Source organism: Alligator mississippiensis, chromosome 7, assembly GCF_030867095.1.
Source record: "Alligator mississippiensis isolate rAllMis1 chromosome 7, rAllMis1, whole genome shotgun sequence".
Taxonomy (NCBI): domain Eukaryota; kingdom Metazoa; phylum Chordata; order Crocodylia; family Alligatoridae; genus Alligator; species Alligator mississippiensis.
Window position 1 is genome coordinate 62,378,212 of NC_081830.1, and position 19,172 is coordinate 62,397,383.

A 19,172-nucleotide genomic window follows, 5' to 3' on the forward strand; every position below is an offset into this window, starting at 1 on the left:
TTTCAAAGGACTTTGAAAGGGATGGGGGAGGAGGCAGGAGGAAGCCACACATGCGGCCCTTCCCCTCCAGCCTCCTTTAAGAGGATTTCTGGAGTGCAGCATGTGTTGAAGTCCTCAGAGCCTGCAGAGGCACCTTCTTTCAGCCCAGATCCACCTGCCTCGGTCTTGTTGGGAGCCAGGGACTAGAGGCTTCTTCTCACTGTGAGCATGTCACTCCTTTGGGACTCGGTTCATAGATTCATAGATTGTTCGGGACTGGAAGGGACCTTGTAGATTATCAGGTCCAGTCCCTCTGCATTAGTCAGGAAAAGACAACTGGGGTCAAGTGACTCCAGCGAGGTGACTGTCCAGTCTCCTTTTGAAGATTTCCAGGGTAGGTGACTGTACCACCACTGGAGGGAGTTTATTCCACAGTCTGGAGACCCTGACTGTGAAGGAGTTTTTCTTGGAGTTGAGCCTCAAGTGGCCTTCCAGGAGTTTGTATCCATTGCCCTCTGGGGTGCCCTGGTGAGCACCTGTTCACCAAGTTCTTGATGTACTCCCCTGACGTAGCCGTAAGCCGCTATCAAGTCCCTTTTCAGCCTTCTGTTCTGTAGGCTGAAGAGGCCCAAGTCCCTCAGCCTTTCCTCATATGGCTTGTCTTGAAAGTCCAAGATCATGCGGGTGGCTCTTCTCTGGACCCTCTCAAGTTTTTCCATGTCCTTGTTGAAGTGCAACGCCCAGAAGTGGGCACAGTACTCCAGCTGTGGTGTGCAGAATACAGTGGGAGTATCACTTCCTTAGTTTTGCATGAGATGCAATGGTTAATGTGTGCCAGTGTGTTTGCCCTGCTGGCCACAGTATTGCACTGCCAGTTCATGTTCATGCAATGGATGATCACAACCCCAAGGTCACTTTCAGTTGTAGTGCAAGTCAAATTGTCACCACTGAGCCTGTAGTTATGTTGGGGATTGTTTGCCCCCAGATGGAGCACCTTACACTTCTGTGTTGAACTTCCTCTGGTTCTGGTCTGCCCAACTCTTGATCCTGTCCAGGTCTGCCTGCATTTGCAACCTATCTTCTGGCATGGCCACGCTTCCCCATAACTTGGTGTCATCTGCGAACTTGGCCAGGGAGGTTTTCACCTCCATATCCAAATCATTGATAAAGATGTTGAAAAGCATTGGTCCAAACACAGACCCCTGAGGGTCACAACTGGCCACTTCTCGCCAAGACACACATCTGTTCATGAGAACTCCCTGGGTCCAGCCATGCAGCCAGTTTTCCATCCCCTAAACTGTTGAGCAGTTAAGTCCATAATGTTCCAATTTTTTGATAAGGATATTGTGGGATACTAAATCAAAAGCCTTTTGGAAGTCTAGGTATATAATGCTGACCTTCTCTCCCATGTCCAGGTGGTGAGAGACCTGTTCGTAGGAAGAGATGAGATTGGTAAGACAAGACCTACCTGCAACAAAGCCATGCTGGCTTGCATTCAGAATCTTGCCCTCAATAAGCGTATCGCGCAGATTTTTTAATAAGTTTTTTCAGGATTTTCCCTGGGATGGAGGTTAGGCTGATTGGCCTATAGTTGTCTGGGTCCTCCCTCTTCCCCTTCTTGAAGATGGGCACAATGTTGGCTGTCTTTCAGTCCTCAGGGATCTCCCCTATGCGCCACAATTTCTGAAAGAGTTTTGCCAGGGGTTCCACGATTACCTCAGTCATCTCCTTCAGCCCTCTTGGGTGAAGTCCATCTGGTTCTGCTGACTTATAAATGTCTAGCTTTTCTAGGTGGTTTTGAACCAGCTCAGCATCCACAGTGGGAAGGCTCTCATTCCCACCATGCCCCCTGTGATCCTTATCTCATTTGTCTTTCCCCTTGGTTTGGTGAAATACTGAAGCAAAGTGGGCATTTGGGAGTTCAGCTTTTTCCTAAGTGTCCATTACCAACTGTCCCAAAGTGTTAAGCAGAGGCCCCATGCTTTCATTTGTTTTTCTTCTTTTCCCTACATACCTAAAGAAGGACTTCTTAATGTCCTTGACTCCCTTGGCTAACTTAAACTCAGTTGCCACCTTAGCTTTCCTTCTTACATTCTCGCAATGTGAGGTTACATTCTCACAGCCTGGGCAGTCTCAAAGGAGTGACATGCTCACAATGAGAAGCACTACCTACACCTGACTCCCAGCAAGACCAAGGCAGGTGGATCTGTGTTGAAAGAAGCTGCTTCTGCTGGCTCAGAGAACTCTAACACACGCTGCATTCCAGAAATACTCTTCAAGGAGGCTGGAGAGGAAGGGCTATATGTATGGCTTCCTCCTCCCTCTTCCCTGCTCCCTTCCTGCAGACAGCCCTGGGGGCAGGGTAGGGTTGCATCAGTCCAGCCCTGAATGGAAGATAAATAAACCCTAGGAAACACAAGTTCCCTAAGACTCTCTAAAGTAGAGTGCCTTCATCTAATATCTCATTTGATGATGGTTAGATTTTTTGCACGATTAGCCACTTTAAAGCGCTCTGTAGTCATGCATGTGTATCAGCATGCCTGTAGAGTGCTTTCAGGAGGCCAGTCACAGAAAAAATATAACTTCTGTCTGCTCCCTATTATGTCAGAGGCTTATATAGCAGCAAGCAATTGTTTATGCCCATAGGACCAGACAGTCTGTTCTCTTCTTCCAATTCTAAATGCCAGCAATTCAACACAGACCTCAGGTATAGATTCTTATTTCCTCCATAGATAAAGAGGTATTTTTATTTTGGGTCTAGACAATTCAGAGGTTGTTGACCCTAGGATGGTCTTGTTGTGTATTTGGGTATATTCTCTGCATCACAAGTTCCTTCTGTCTAGACATAGATCTCCACTACTGTTAGCTCCTAAGGGTCTTCATTAACTCTTGAGATCAGATGAGAATCATTCTAAAATGATGGATTTATTTGAAAGGAGTCTGTATATGTGCATTTGGAATAGTCAGTGCTCTTTCTTAAATATTATGCTCACTGCACTTCATGGCAGAGTTCATGGACAGACTTCTATTAATACCCAACCAGAATTCAAGGTTCTGGCATCTGTGCTGGGAGATGGCTTCCAAACATATTTAGAACTTGAATAGATTAGGGTCTTGACCTAGAAGCTGATAAATCGTTCTTGATTTGACATGTGATTAGATAGTACCTGGAATAATGGTTAGATACAGACATTCTAAAAACCCCAGGTGGAATTGATCTAAATTATGCAGTTTTATGTAAGTGATGTAGGTTAGATTAGTAGCAAACAGAACACTCATTAGCACTTGCGGGGGAGCAGATCTTAGACTGGGTTCTGCCACTTTTAAACCCCTCTGTGTGCTGAACTTCTGTTCTGTTACTGGTATAGACAGGTTTTGTGTGCTGAACTTCTGTTATGTGGATGTAGACTGGTTTCTGATCACTTCTATCATAAAAGTGTAGTGTCTGTATCTGACCAATGTGGTTTCATGATGCCATCATTCTGGGTTTCCTAGTATGGATCTCATTTGCACCTGTAGAAATAATCACAACCAATAACTTCTCTGTAATTGTGGTTATTTCTAATTTAGAGATCCCGCACTTGTTCTCATTAATTAGTTTCCCTCCCTCCTGCACTGTGGTTCGTTCAGTGTAGTGTACAATGGAAAGGGGACTAGCAGTCTTCCAAAGTAGCATCAGTGTATGTTTTTACTGTCAGTGTATATTTATACTATATATTGTATACATATTTCAACCACCTCAGAGACTAAAATCATTTTTTGTAACTCCCTCTGTTTTTAACCCTCAGTAGTGCCTGTTCAAAGGTAAAGCAAACCATATACAGCAATGTGCAGCCTTCAAATTCCAACCTGTTATGGGATCCAGAGTTCATGTTGGATTTTATTGAGAATCCTTCTGCTCACAGCATCAACTACTCAATGCTAGGCAAGATCCTGAGTGATAATGCAGCTAATCGCTACAGCTTTGTCTGTAATTCACTTATGAATGTATGCATGGGACATCAAGATGCAGGGAGGTAAGATCAATTGTTTTAGAATTTGAGCTGTAAGTATTCTGGAAATAAGTGTTAGTGTGGCATTGGAATTAAGCATCTGGGTTATAATTTGATACAGCTATGGGTTTTAATATGCATGTAATTGAAGTTCCCTCTCTTTACTTATTCCTGCTTCTTTTTCTCTTATTTACCACATTAGGATAATCTTTGTAATTATTGGCATATGCTTTCTTCCTGGGGCTTTTTTAGTGTTGCACTATTTTATTTTAAATTCCCTTCAGCTAAATGGCATCAGGCTGGTTTGTACAAAGTTACGAGGATTAATAATAAATAGTAGCTATGAAAATGGCATACCATAAATATTGACTTATTTGCATAAGTTGGAAGAGGTGTTTATGCTTTCCTGTAGGTTCCCTGATTTGATACTAGACTGCTACCATGGCACAATAATCTCTTCCTGATAGTGTCTGATTTAAGGAGTAGTCAGTACCATACCCTTGGTATGCCACGTAGTTAAGTCATTAATCTTTGGAACGCATCACAACAGGATGGTGCTGAAGTTAAGAATTTAGCCATTTCAAAGGAAAGTTTGGGCATTTAAAAAGATACAAGGAAAACTAGAATTTTAATAGCTTACATCGAAATAACTAACAACTCGTTCCAAAAGTAAAATCTCTCACTTCAAATTTTAAACCAGTCTCTACCTAATGAATATCAGATTATCTCACTTCTGTTTATTGTGAGGTTTCTTGCATAGTCTTCTAAGGCATCTGGTGATGGTGTTGAGCCCCAGCTCAAGACTGGGATTGTGCCCGGTATGCAAAGGCCAATAAAGATACCAGGGGTGAAAGTATAAAGAAGGTTTATTGCTAGCAATAAAAGGTGTGAGCGGAATAATTTCACATAACAAGCACACCAGATTACTATATCTAAGCATCTTTTATACAGGAGTTTTTGAACCTCCATAAGCATCCTTGTTTGCTGATTGGTTATAAAAGGAGTGACGCAAGGAGTTCTTTACTGAGCATGTCTCTATACCTGTGTTTTAGCCTTGTATCTCATTTACATACATGTATGTTTCATTAGCATACTCTTTCCCCACCTAGGGGCGTGATTTTTAGTATTTTAATGAGCTCTTTAACCCAGTACCCTGGCTTCTGCTTTTGTTTTCAAGCCCCCTTTATCTAGGACTGTCTCCTCCTTATCATCGCAGATGGGCATTCGTCTCATAACATTCTCTTTTGCTTCGTCTCTGAGTAGTAGTTTCTAGGTCACTCCTTACATTGGCAGCTGTCAGATGGGGACCTAGAGTTGAAGAATCATAGGTCTGGTACAGTAGACCACTACTTACATTTGTTAGTCTCTGGATATGCTCTAAATGGAAGGTGCCTAAGACAGGAGGAGAAAATAGACTGAAGTCCTTAACATATTTGTCTTTCAAGTTGCTGAAAAGAAGACTCTATGGGGAGCATAACAGTGCCCAGCCTCTCTCTGATGAAGCTTCCTTCCAATAGATGGGTCAATGATAAGGCACCCATTGTCTTTCTCTTGGCAACTTTGCTGCCACTTCTTCCTCTTTTTTTGTTTGGTACATTTTCCCTCTCCTGTCTTTTTTGCCTCTTCTGTTCTTTATCTCCTCGTCTCTCTTTCCCTTCCCTAGTTTAAAACTGGAATGCAGACTAGTATTATTTATGTAGAGAAGCTTCTGTTGCTCATATTATGCACTAAGTAGCTATAGCCTAAATGCTTGTTGCTAAATGATTATCTCAGTGTTTTTTTTTCTTTTCTCTTCTAGAATTAATGATATAGCAAACCTCTGTGCAGAGCTGACAGCATGCTGCACAATGCTGAGCTCAGAATGGCTGGGGGTTCTGAAAGCTCTTTGTTGCTCTTCAAATCATGTCTGGGGTTTTAACGATCTGCTTTGCAGTGTGGATGTAAGTTTACTATATTTTGAAAGAGAAATACTAGTTAATTCTTCTCAGGTACTTTGTAGAAGGCCTATGCATAATATCTAAAAACTACATGTTGTTGGGTTAGATTTTAGAATTGTATCTGCCTGTCTTTTCAAAGTATCTTTTGAAAGTCCTGCATTTTGCTTCGTGTTTTAAGAATTGAAGTAGTGTTTGGGCTGCATGTAGAGATGCATGTATGTTCCTTACTCAAACATATCATTTGTTTGTTTATTTTTGCCCCCAATTAGAATACTGCAATAGTGTAAATTATTAGAGCTATCTGCTGGAAAGAAAGACTGTAAAATTAGGCACTGTTCAAATGACACAAGTGGTCTCACTTTTAAAATGCATGGCCAAGGGGCTTGTACGAGAGTTATAATGCTGCTGTTATATTTCACTGATCCTCACTTGGCTTGTATAAATTGTCCTAGTTTTATTGAAGTTAATGGGGTTATAGCTTACAACAGTTTAGAGTCTGGCCTAATATGGATCCTGGTATTTTGGTCATAAATGTTAAGCTATTTGTATAGACCTTGGACTTCTCTTGCTGTATACTAGAAGCTAGGGAATGAGTGTATGTTATCAATTTCCATTTAAAGATAACAATTCCAACAGTCAGTCCATTGAATTATTCAGGGCAGTTCAACTCCAGAACAGCTGGAGATGCACTGGTTGGAGGCTCTGGGCTGCATACCACAAGGGATGCATGCTGTGGGTGCCACATGGGCTCCCCAAGATCCCTGTTGCCTGCCCCTCCCTTCTCCACCATCCCCCAACCACTGCTGCTGTGTATGTAATGCAACCCTACAACCCATCTTCTTCTGCTTATTAGTAGTCAGGGAGCTCACCAAGCCTTCCTACTGTGCTGTCCTGGCCCAGAGACCTCAGTTGCTACTGTTGCCACAGCAGCTGGAGCAACAAGGGCAGTGGTGGCCTTCTTTCTCAGTAACCCCTGGTGGGCCACCAGTTGGACAGCCCTGATATAATTAACTTAAAATAATGGAAGTTTTCTATCAAAAATATTTGGAAAATATATAAAAGGAGGAGTTTGCTTTTTTCTTTTCTTTTTTTATTTTACTCTTAGGAAAGAGGTCTGGCTTACCAGTGGTTAAGGAACGTGGCCAGTAATTACAACATTGCATGTGTATATGATAATGTGAAAGCATTCCACTATTGTTTTTCTTTCAAGGTGAGTGACCTTTCATTCCATGATTCCCTGGCTACTTTCATTGCTATACTAATAGCTCGGCAGTGTTTTTCTCTGGAGGATGTGGTTCAGCATGTTGCGCTTCCTTCTCTTCTTGCAGCGGGTAAGTAAAAATCAATAGAGACATTGAGCACAAACCTTATTTGTGCTGTTTCATTTTTAGAAAGTTTTTCTGTTTTTGCAGAACCTTACAGTGCATTCTGGAACTGCTTTCTGATATGGAGCACTGGCTATAGCCCATGGTAGTGTGCATTTGGAACAGTCTATTTCCATAAGTATTGATGTCCTGAGAATCAACAAATTGGCGTTTTGTTAAAGAATATAAACCTCATATCAAGTGCATTCCACTTTTTCTTCCTATCATCCAACCTACTGTCTCCTACATGCGCAACACATTCAGATAATTGTGAAATTCTTTCAGTTCTTCTCATCAAAAATCCAACCTTTTTTTCAGCTCTCACAGCTCAATAAGTTCATCTGTGCCTTGTTTACTTGCAGTCTCCATTATATACACTTTCCATAGGTCGTCATTGCCTCTGTACCCCCTACCTCCTCCATTTGCAGTTCATTGAATACAACCCTCTTCCTCATCCACATCACAAACTCTTTGGAATTCTTCCACTGACTTTCTCTCCCCTTTGATCTCAGGTCTGTCCTTCTTCTCCTTGTTTTAAATACCCTGTGCCAGCTTCACCCTTCATGTCTTCTTTTCTGCTCTCATTTGACCATTACTTCTTTTGCTTTTCCAGCCATCAAATTATTTTCATTAATAAAGTACATGCTGCATATTTGCAGTCACCTCACTATCCCTATCCATCAAACCTACATATATTTGTTCCTTCAAAAAACCTGACATAAACATTTTGCAAGGCCTATAAATGATAACTCCATCAAATGAGATGCTCCAGTTGCATTTAAAATATGACCATGCAAGATAAGTTTTTCTTCTGGATCTTCCAGTGAATTGTGTGTTTGATTTGTAAGATAGTGGGGTGGAGGACCTTATTTCAGTATCCTATTTTCCGTAGCTTGTGGGGATCCAGATGCTGAACCTGGGGCAAGAATGACTTGTCGACTTCTGCTTCATCTTTTTAGAACACCCCAGGTCTACCTGTTTTCACAAGCAACAGGTAAGTTAATAGCTACATGCTCTTTTTACTTCACAAACTGAATTTGGAGACTTCTGCATAGGCTGTCTGCTTCAGATCTAAATGTTTTTCTTTCCACACATGTGTTTAAAAATTGTAGGTGTTACTAGTTAAAAGAAGCAGAGGCCAAAGAATGGGATGGTAGTGAATAAACCAATAGTTTTCCTGAATGGAATTCTGTTGTGGAATATAGCATTTCTGTAGAAAGTAAGCGGTGATTGTCTTTCACATTTGTTTTACTTTAAATTTGATAATTGCATATACGCAAATATTATTACCTATTGACATTTAAACAGCTCAGCAGTATAATATGATATATAATCTTCCAGTTCATTTGGCCAAATAGTTCACTAAGTGGGTTTAAAACTGATTTTTTATGAAGACTGAAAAATTTCACTGCAGATAGTATTTGCTGAAACTACTTGCAGGGCAGCTGAGTATCTACATATATATCCCTGTCAACCTAGAATTGTTGACATGCTCATCCTGTGAATTGCAGACATGTTCACAGTAAGTTTTTAAAAAACATTCAGTTCAAGTATAATGATTGTGTACTTAAGTGAGGACAAAACTGAAGGAAATTTTTTACTTTTTGGCTTTTCATTCTGAAGAGTAAATCTTCTGCTAAAGAATATGTGACAAGTATCCCACCCTATGTGGTGTTTCCCAAATATGCCAATGAGTTTTCACAAGAATATTCCCAGGCCAGTAAAACAAATTAAAGCAAATATTTTTAAATCTTAAACATTTGTATCAGCAACTTCCTTTTAAAAATATATGTATGCATTCTGGAAGCAGGAACAATATAATCTAGCTTCTGTTTTCAAACCAAACCAGTCAGAACTGTATAAAATATCATAATTTGAATAGCAGACTCATTACGTGACCATAAGCTACTTTAGATATACACGTGGATGTAATATACCAGGAAAGAATTATTTTTGTTATATCATGCACATTTTTTTAAGTTGGGCAGGCATTTAACATGTAAACGTATGCATGGAATCATCATCTTCCCTTTTCCTGACTTTGGGTCTGAACCCTCCTGTCCTTGGAATTTGGAAGACTCAGGCTTACTTCAGCTGTGTTAAATCAGACTAAACTGTGCAACAGGAAATGTCATGTGCTTTGCTACATTTAATACCTTTTTGAGAAGGTTGAGGAGTGGCAAGTGAAAGAAGAAATATCAGGAACTTTCACATTCAAAACCAGGAGAGACTCCACTCTCCTTGATAAGTTAATTCAGTTATTTAAGTGTATTGGTTTTGGATGCATACTTGGGGCCATCCTCCAATAGCAGGTTCAGGACCCTATTTTACTAGCATTTTAATTAGCATAGGTGGTTTTGAACTTAGTGCACTACGTAGGTCAGTTTTAATTAGTTGATTCTAACTAATCCCCAGTACATTGTATATGCGTGTCCATCTGTTCTAAGTGGCTAAGTTCTTACACAAGATCTTTTCTGGTAAAGAATATGGTTATCTTGTTTTATATGCATGTATTTCTTTCTCCTTCTTTAGGGAAGTCATTCCCAGGCATTCGCTCTTCTTGTGACCGTCACCTCTTAACTGCTGCTCACAACAGCATAGAAGTGGGAGCTGTGTTTGCTGTCCTAAAAGCAATTTTAATGCTTGGTAAGATCATTCAGAGCATCATGCATAAAGTTTTTTCAATTTAAAATGGGTGAAAAGAAGAGTAGCTTTATTCATGTTCTTGAGAGTGCTCCTGTAGATGGAAAACCCCAACCTCAATTTGAAGCATTTGCTTAAAGAGAAATATATGTTCTTCCTGTGCCTCCGTGGCACAGATGAATGTCTTCCAATCCACAGGTCAAGAGACTGAAGTTTTCTCTGGTGAGTCAGCCCCCCTATACATGTTGCTTGAAGCAGGTGTGGCTCTTTCACATTCTGACTTTTCCTTTCAGAAAGTCACGTTACATTTCAAGCTGATATTAGTCTCTCTCAAAAATGTGTAAGTTGTTTGTATGAGAAATATCTTGGACTCAACTCCTAAACTTCACATATGCCCATATTTCTGTGTTTTGGATCTCAATCCTAATAACTGCAGAACTTCTGAAAAGTCTTGAAAACCATGAGAAACATGTTCAAGAGGAGAGAGCCCACTAACTATGTTTGCATCAGACATATGTGCTTTTCCTAATTCTTCAATTGACTTAAGCTGAACTGGAGCTTTTGTGTGCTTTGAGCTAGTCTACTAGAAAGTTTTTTGTAGCTTAAGCTTACCACTGTAATTAAATCATCCTTGCATGAACACAGCTTCAGGGTCATAAAAGAGCATAGACTGGTATTACTGCATCCACAGTTACAGTGGTGAAAGCTGTACTGATTAAAAAGGCAAATGAGTCTCTAAATCAGTGGTTGTTAAATGTAGTGGGTCATAATTTCTTTTCAAGTTCATCATACTATTGTGTTACCCCTATGACTGTCTTATGGATCCATAAAAAAGAAACGCTTTATGTCAACCACAGTGTAACCTCTCCAACAATCTCAGAGGCATTGTAGAGTTTTTCTTCATCTTTTTTGTCATTTCTTCCATTTATATTTCCCCTTTCTCTTCAGTTTTTCTATTCCTTCTTTTTGCATGTTCTCTAGGTACAGTTTGAAGAACACTGATCTAAGTAACAAAATTTCTCCAGAGTAGATCTAACCTGGGTAGATTTAAAAAAAAAAAAAAAAAAAAAAAGTGAACAATTCTTTTGCCTACTTTTAAACTCTTATTTCAGATAAATTAATTTTAAAATTGCAACCAATTAAGAAAAGCATCAAACATACTATATCAGGTGGGGTTTTATTCCAAATATGCAATTTCAGAAATTCAAGAAAACATAAGATTTCTCTGCAACGAAAGGCATAGTTGTATAGTGAATTGAAGTAAGAGCATATTTTGGTTGTCACTATACAAGTCCTGATGCAGCGTCTTCAGATGGCTTTAGCTTAGCTATTGTCTTTTTTCTTTTTCTAAATTTTCATCATTTGTGTGGCTCGGTTTCCTTTGTATGCTATATCATTCTGAAATGCACGTCACATTTGTGTATATATGGTATTGGTACACAAGGGACCCAGGTTCAAGCCTATTTGTTGTTGCCTGTATTTTATGTCATACCATGTGCTTTTAATATCTTTTTTTTTTTTTGTGCCAAGGTAATCTGCTGTAAATTGGATTATACTGAGCAGACGATGGGCCCAAGAGCCAGAGTTTAAAGCAATATTTCTTTTGTGATCTCTGGTAATTACATGTAATTGTAATCTGTCAAACCATAAGGCCATTGACTTTCACGGGTATTTGGCTTGGATGTAGTAGAGTATACACAATGTAAACATCTCAAACTTTGGACCCAATGGCTTTTTAACACACTAGTTCCCTTTAATTTTGGTTTAGGCATATGGAGAGTTGGGTTTGTTTTGTTTTTTAAACCCTGTACTTATTCTTTCCAAGATGCTTGCTTCGTTTTTTCTGTCCTTTAGTCCAGTTCAAGTTTGTTAAAGTTGATCTTTTCTAATAAAAGTTAGCAAAAATATTATTGTTAAAAGATAATACTTCAAACATGGTTCTGTGGTTTGTTATATGTGTAAAAATGTTAGAAATGTATGTGAAGCTGGTGTAAAGAATGATATGCAGAATTAGCCCACACAATTTCATTATCCTTTCCCCTACATTTTTACATAACTATCTTCACTGACAGCTCACCGTCTGATAATCACTAATCAGATCTACAAATAGCACCACTGCAATTTTGTTATCCTGGACAATTGCCCAGTTTGTCCACGGAATGGGCTGGCTGATGGCAAAAGTAATACAAACTATGAGTATTTGGTCAAGTGAAATGAACTATCTAGATAGTGGAACATTTTTCTTAAAATTTCCAAAGTTTGCTGCCTCCTATATATGATACCAGGCAGACTGACAGCAGCCACTGTCATCTTAAGCACTGCATTGAATGGATCTGCTGTTAATAAATGTAGATGCCCTGGTAAAAAAAAAATAGCAGTAGCAAGCAGCCTAGAGCCGTTTCTGTATTAGCAACTTTGTTACTATGCATACTGGAGTTACTGCACAGTTGGAAAGAATGGTAGAAGAACTAGGATAAGTATCCTGTTAGGCTAAGTACAGACAGTCAAAAAGCTTGAGGCTAAATCAAGTCAGTCTTTGTATGTTAGTCTAAACTGCAGAGATTAAACTGAGAAACAACTTGATAGACATTCATTGTTAATTCAGGAAATGCAGCCACATGCCTGCAGTGGCTCAGGCCAGAAGCCAGGGGGTGCTAAGCATGGGTGTCTGACATGTAGCCAGCATGGACTGTGTGTTCACTTCCTTTTCCTGCTGCCCCTGAGGTCTCTGGGATTTGCAGTCCAGAATCACAGCAGCTGGACTCTACAAGGTTTCTTTCAGGTACCTCTGGGATTTGTAGCCCAGTCACAGCTGGCAGTAAATTTAGCAGGGCAAGGCAGCTCTGTACTCAACAGAAGAGGGATTTAACCCCCCTCCCTGACCCCAGAACCCAGCAGGGGTTTGTCATGGGCTGCAGGGGGGGAGGGGTCAGTTCCTGCCTTCCTCCCCTACCCTCTGACCCTTCTCTGCTGGAGCAGACAGCACAACCCAGGCCAGGGCTGCAAAATACTGGGATGCTGGGGGATTGTGATTTAACTTGAACCAGGAAGGGGTCTGGGATAGAATTTTCATAAACCGGTTTGACCCAAATCGGTTAAGTCTGATACTGCATTCGACCAGGTTTATTTTAAACCAGTTTTAGCCATTTTGAAACAGGTTTATTTGTATTGAGCTTCTGTTCCATTACATGTTTAAATCAGTTTCTGATCACTTAGACCGTTTATGTGTAATTTCTGTTGCTAACCCTATAGGCTAGATACAGACAGTCAAAAAGCTCAAGGCTGAATTGATTCAGGCTTTGCAGGGTAGTCTAAATTGCACAGATTAAATTGAAACAAAAGTGAGCATAGATTATCTTTGATTCAGGAAATACAGACACATGCCTGCAGTGGCTCAGGCTAGAAGCCTGGGTGGGGTGGGGTGCGGCGCTACAGCATAGCTTTCTGGCTCTGTGTTCACTTCCACTTCCTGTTGCCCCCAACAGCAGCACTCTGCAGGGTTGCTCATCAGTTCCTTTTCCTGCATCCAGGTGCCTCTGGGATTTGTAGTCCACAGTTACAGCCAGCAGTAAGTTTTGAGTGGGGGAAGGGGTGTTTAACCCCCTTCCCTGGCCCCAGATCCCAGCCAGCATTTACCTTGGGGAACAGTCCCCCCTTCTCCCCCTTGCAGACTGGGCTGCATCCCCAGCCAGGCTTGCCTTCCTCCCCACCCCCACCCCACACCCCTTGTAAGCCAGCCTCACTGCTCCAGCTAGGGAGCAGAGGGGCAGTGCCAGCCCTGCTCTCTGGAGCAGAGCACAGCCCAGCCTAGCCCAGCCCAGGGCTGCAAAATGCTGGGATGGTGGAGGGCTGTGATTTTAACTTGAACAGGGAAGGGGTTTAGGATAGAAGTTCCATAAACTGGTTTGACCCAGCTCAGTTAAGTTTGATACTACATTCAACCAGGTGTATCTTAAATCAGTTTTGGCCATTTTGAAACTGGTTTATGTGCACTGAACTTCTGTTGTTACAGGTTTAAAACAGTTTCAGATCACTTAAACCGGTTTATGTATAACTTCTGTTCCTCGACATAGTTACAAAATAAAATAGTTCCTTTAAAAAAGGAAAAAAAAAGGTTAAATGGCGTAGACCACATAGACAAGGCACTCTTAACCATGGAAGATGACACAGAAATGGACATGTTACTGAATGACAATTTAAAATAGAGATAGACTTGGTGAGACTGGTTTATAGCATATTTGTTCATGTGCACTGTAAGTGGGTCAGTTCTATATACTTCCTGTTCAGTGTTAGTTGTTGATGGTAAGGTTGGAGGTAGTGAGTCACTTAAGTTCAGCAAAGAAGTATTCTTAATTCTAGAATCCCACTTAAAATTGTCATAGAGACACATACCTTCCTCATGGATGATGCACAGCATAGACAGGTTCCACAAGGGCTTTGAAATTACGTCCAGTATTTCCCATCGTTAAGAATCTAATTTTTCAAGACAACTTCCTTCATTCAGACTTTCAAATTAGTTCACATTTCAATATAAGTCATTATGAAAATATTTTCTTGGCCTCCTATCTGAAACATCTAAATTTTCTCTGTCTCTGTTCCTACTGACTAAACAGTCAAATCAGGTTAATGCAGTTGTGCCGATAATTTGCAGAAAGGATGGGATATTCAATGTTTGCCCTTTCAAACAGGGCTCCCTCAGCATGCATTGCCCTTTTCCATTCCCAGGGAAATAAATCTCTCTTGTCAAGAAGTTCATAGTAAGGTGGGCTAAGGGGACCACCAGTCAAAACTTGTCTCTTGATCTATGGAGAGTTAATAAGTCAGAGTAAGAGAGAAGACTTGGAAAAGGGACACCTAGAATGGTGAGTAACTCAAATTTTCCTTATCTTTACAGCCAAACGAGTTCCATACACACATACCTTTTACTGGGGCGGAGTATGTTGCCATTTTATATTTGATCAGTTTGCAAGATACTTTTAAAATAATTTTAAAATACTGTTTTCAAAGACTGTAATTTTCTGCAAGCCATTGTGTCCACTGCTCCTGTACTAGTTTGTCTGTACACAGACCTCATTCTTGAATTGTTGCTCAGTTAGTGTATTTCTCCAAATAGTGAATGCTCTAACTAGAAACATCAAGATTTCTATAAGGTACTCATATTGTACACCTCTGCTTCTGTTGTACAGGTGATGCTGAAATTGGCAGCAGCAGTATCAACTCCTTGAAGAATGAAGACTTCAGTATGAGAGGTTTATTAGATGACCTTGATGATGATGAAATTTGGGGTGCCTCCCACACATTGACATCATGTGGAAAAGCTATTTCAATCGAAACTGCTAGTCTAAGTGAATATGCTAGATATGTGCTAAGAACTATTTGTCAGCAGGTAATTTGTAAAATTTTGCTTCTAGCTTTCTTAATAGACCACATTTCTTTTTGGCAAAAATCTGATGGATGTTGTTGATTACATGCAAAAGAGTGTTTGAGGATGTACCCGAGTATTTGAAGGAATTTTCCCTTGTGTTCATTGTCTTGAAGCAGAGATGACTTGGAAAGGGAAAAAAAAAAAAGGTTGGGTAGAGTCCTATAGATAGAGGATAAATTCAGCCTGTCATCATTAGTGGATCCCTACACTCTGGGGAATGGTTTCCCCACATGAATTTATCACCCAACCCTTCTGATACTGAAATAATAGACCTTGCCTCGGAAGTTCCAGTGCTGCTTCACAAATTGTGTGGTAGAAGGTACTTCTACTAAGTGTGGACATCTCCTGGCAGTATCATAATTTATTGAGCTGGTTTTAGAGTTTTTAGGAAACTAATCTTCAGAAAAAGAGTAGATAACGTCATCGTTTTGAGCATTATAAATTAAAGAATAAGATGAAACTTTATATGTTTGTAACTAATTTTCCCTTTATGCCCATTTGCATATGGATAATTTTTTTGTTCGCCTTGCATTTGTTAAAAAGTTAACTTTCTGCTGATAGTTGCATTATAAGGCCAACTGTTTGATTGCTTACAGGAATGGGTGGGAGAACACTGCTTAAAAGAACCTGAGAGGTTATGTACAGACAAAGATCTTATACTCGACCCTGTTCTCTCAAATAAGCAAGCGCAAAAACTACTGCAACTTATTTGTTATCCTCACGGGATTAAAGAATGCACAGAGGGTGACAATCCTCAAAGGCAGCACATCAAGCGCATACTTCAGGTACTACGATGTAAAACAATTCCATCTCTGTTTTTCCTCCCTTCTCCCCCTCTCTGCCCCCCCCCCCAAGTGTTGCAAGGGGTAAAGGAAGAGGTAGAATTAAAAAACCCAGTTCAAGCTATAGTATTTACAGGAGAGGACAGAGCATACCCATCCTGTGATAATGGGCCCTTTTTGTTCCTTCTGGGCAAGAAACTTCTTAGTGCCTGAAAACTTATTTCCCAGACCTGAAGAAGGGCACTTTTGTACCCAAAAGATTCCTACCCCCACCCCCTTGTCTTCAGGAATATTTAATGTTCCAAGGACTTATTCCACAGTAATAGTGTGATAATCTTCAAATGTTTGCTCTGCCAGTCCAGCCTACTCAATTAACAATTTCCATATTTTAAAAGCAATACTGCAAACACTTGACACAACCATTTTTCCTTTTATTGATTTCACCTAGAACTTAGATCAATGGACTCTCAGGCAGTCTTGGTTGGAACTACAGCTGATGATCAAACAGTGCATGAAAGAGCCTGTGAGTATTTGCTTTTTAAAAATATACTTATATAAATATTTAATGAAATGAAGTATGTACATTTTAACCTAGCTTATGAACAAACATACCATGAATATGCTAGTTTACTTATGTTTTACTGTAGGGTTCTGGGTCTGTGGCTGAAATGAACAGCTTGTTGGATAATATTGCAAAGGCGACAATAGAAGTGTTTCAGCAATCCGCTGATCTAAACAATAACTCTTCTAACTCTGGTATAGGCCTCTTCAATCCAAACTCTGTTGGAAATGCTGACACAAGTAATACAAGACAGAATGGTAAAAAGACATTCTTAAGGTATTTTTCTGCCACCTTTTTAATTACCTTAAGCAATATGATGGTTAATTATGCATGCTATGCATAAGCTTTTTGTGTTTGAACTAGGACCATTAAGGAAAGTTAATTTCCTGAAAGTTCCTGCTGTACAGTTGTGCTTAATAAATATTATTGTTATCCTGTAATCATAATTTTAGCTCATGCCATCTATTGCAGAAAATCTATGCCATTAGTGTATCAATTCAGTCTTTAAAATAGCAGATAATGGTGTCAAGCTTAGATGGATTGTTTTCAATGAAATAAGTTTGTTCTGCTTTTAGTTCCTCTGAACGTCGAGGAGTATGGTTGGTGGCTCCCCTGATTGCAAAACTACCTACCTCAGTTCAAGGTAGAGTGTTGAAAGCAGCTGGAGAAGAGCTAGAGAAAGGTCAGCATTTGGGATCATCCTCAAAAAAGGAACGAGACAGACAGAAGCAAAAGAGGTAAGAACGTTGAAAGGAGAATTGTACCAGGGAGACTTTTTCTTTTAGAGTTGTCAGAACTCATTGGTCAGGTCTTCATGTTGCAACTCCCCAGACTAGGTAGGGTTCAGAACCTGTTTGCATGTGCAATTTTACTGTTTTAGCTCATCTTCTGGTAGATGTTCAGTATTCAGCTAATTAAATTTTTTGATAATAACAGGATGTAAAATGGATAAATATCCAATGCACAGAATCAGATCTGCCCCCTCTCACCTTGTGCTAGCAGAAAATACTTATGTCATTATGAATTACTATGAAAATATTGCATCGGGCAGTATCCTGGTCAAGTACCCATGTAGGTGTGACTTCAATTAACTTGCCATTTTTGCCTAAGAATAACTAATAACCTTATTCCAATATCTGAACTGTTCCCTTTTACTTCCTTGCCATTAATATTTGAATTACTGTAAATAGTAAGGTTCTTTATTTTCAGATACATAACCTCTCCTCTTATGTAGCTGTTCCAGGGAGAAGTTCCCTGTTCTCAAGCTAGTTCCCATTCCAATTCAGCTATAATTTTTTACCTATCTTTAATTGAATAGAGAGAGAAATATGTACTGACATACTTAGCAGTTGGTGTTGAATAACAGGAATTCATCTCAGCACTTTTCCATTTTCCCTGGCTCTTAGTTTAAGTAATTTGCTACCACTTGCCAATCTTCTCTCTTAATAAAAAGATTCTACTTTGGCTCATATCAAACCCACTCTTTGATAACAGAGTCTTTCTTCCCATAAGAGTTTCCTAGTTTGAAAAATATAACCTTCTTCTTTTTCAATAGTCATCTTGTCCAAACTCAGGAATTCTGAAGTTCCTTCCACATACAGGCAGAACTGGAAGTATTTAAGAAGAAGCTATAACCCAACAGATTTACTTTTTTATTTGGATGTTTGATTAAAAAAAAGTTTTACTCGTGTTAGTTCAGCAGAATCAACGGCACTATGGAAGAGGAATGAACTCCTTTCAATTTTACCTTGTATTCCATTCACATAATCATCAGAAAAATTCTCATCTGGAGAATCTTTCTTACTAGCGAAGAGAAGGGAGGGCATAAGAAGTGGGGTGGGGAAGGGATTACAGCTTGGTTTCAGATTCTACTTGATAGCAACAGTAGTTCTTACAGCACTAATCTTTTGATTTGTCAACTGAGAAAATTTCTTAATGGAAGTTATTAAAAGAATTAGGGGTGCACCGATAGAGATTTTTTGGGCTGATATCAATGGCCGATTTTTTTTTTTTAATGAGTCATATTGGACGATACCAATCTGATTGATATGCAGCTGGGCAGGTCCGACTGCTATAGTGGGGGGAAGGGGCAGAGGGGAGGGAAGGAGTGTGGTGGGGGCTGATTGAGGCCCCCTCAGTGGTGGGGAGGGAGTGGAGCTGGGGTAGGAGTAGGCGCTGCACAGCTGGGGCAGGGTATGGGACAGAGCCACAAGTGGCTTGTTTGGGGGACATGGGGGGTGGCTTCCCTGTGCACCCCAGGAGGGTATGGGGGGCATGTGCCCCCAGATCTGCATGGGGTGAAGGTGGGCTGCTGCTGTTGGCTGGGGCCGGGGGCAGCACTGGGCTCTTCCTAGTGTGGGGGCCAGGCCAGGGCTGCTTTTGGGGTTGGCAACTCTGGGAAGGGGAGCTATGGGGAGGCTATGGTGAATTTTGGGATGACTGCAGTTCCCAGGCCCCCCCCCACCAGCACTACTACCGCCTGCCCTGA

At 40.4% G+C, this 19,172-nt stretch overlaps 1 protein-coding gene across 5 annotated transcripts in view; it reads left to right on the forward strand.

Annotated features, from left to right (window-relative positions):
* The window catches only part of MED12L (mediator complex subunit 12L), a 310,161-nt gene that overhangs the window by 229,928 nt on the left and 61,061 nt on the right, over window positions 1-19,172 (forward strand). For 4 of the 5 annotated variants that reach the window (XM_019491778.2, XM_059731036.1, XM_059731038.1 and 1 more), the window contains 10 exons: window positions 3,768-3,995; window positions 5,770-5,911; window positions 7,119-7,239; window positions 8,165-8,266; window positions 9,805-9,918; window positions 15,102-15,301; window positions 15,937-16,125; window positions 16,571-16,645; window positions 16,770-16,960; window positions 17,260-17,421. In XM_019491778.2, coding sequence (XP_019347323.1) covers window positions 3,768-3,995; window positions 5,770-5,911; window positions 7,119-7,239; window positions 8,165-8,266; window positions 9,805-9,918; window positions 15,102-15,301; window positions 15,937-16,125; window positions 16,571-16,645; window positions 16,770-16,960; window positions 17,260-17,421 — 1,524 coding nt within the window. The remainder of the gene's footprint in view (window positions 1-3,767; window positions 3,996-5,769; window positions 5,912-7,118; window positions 7,240-8,164; window positions 8,267-9,804; window positions 9,919-15,101; window positions 15,302-15,936; window positions 16,126-16,570; window positions 16,646-16,769; window positions 16,961-17,259; window positions 17,422-19,172) is intronic. The other variant, XM_059731035.1, reaches the window with a different exon arrangement.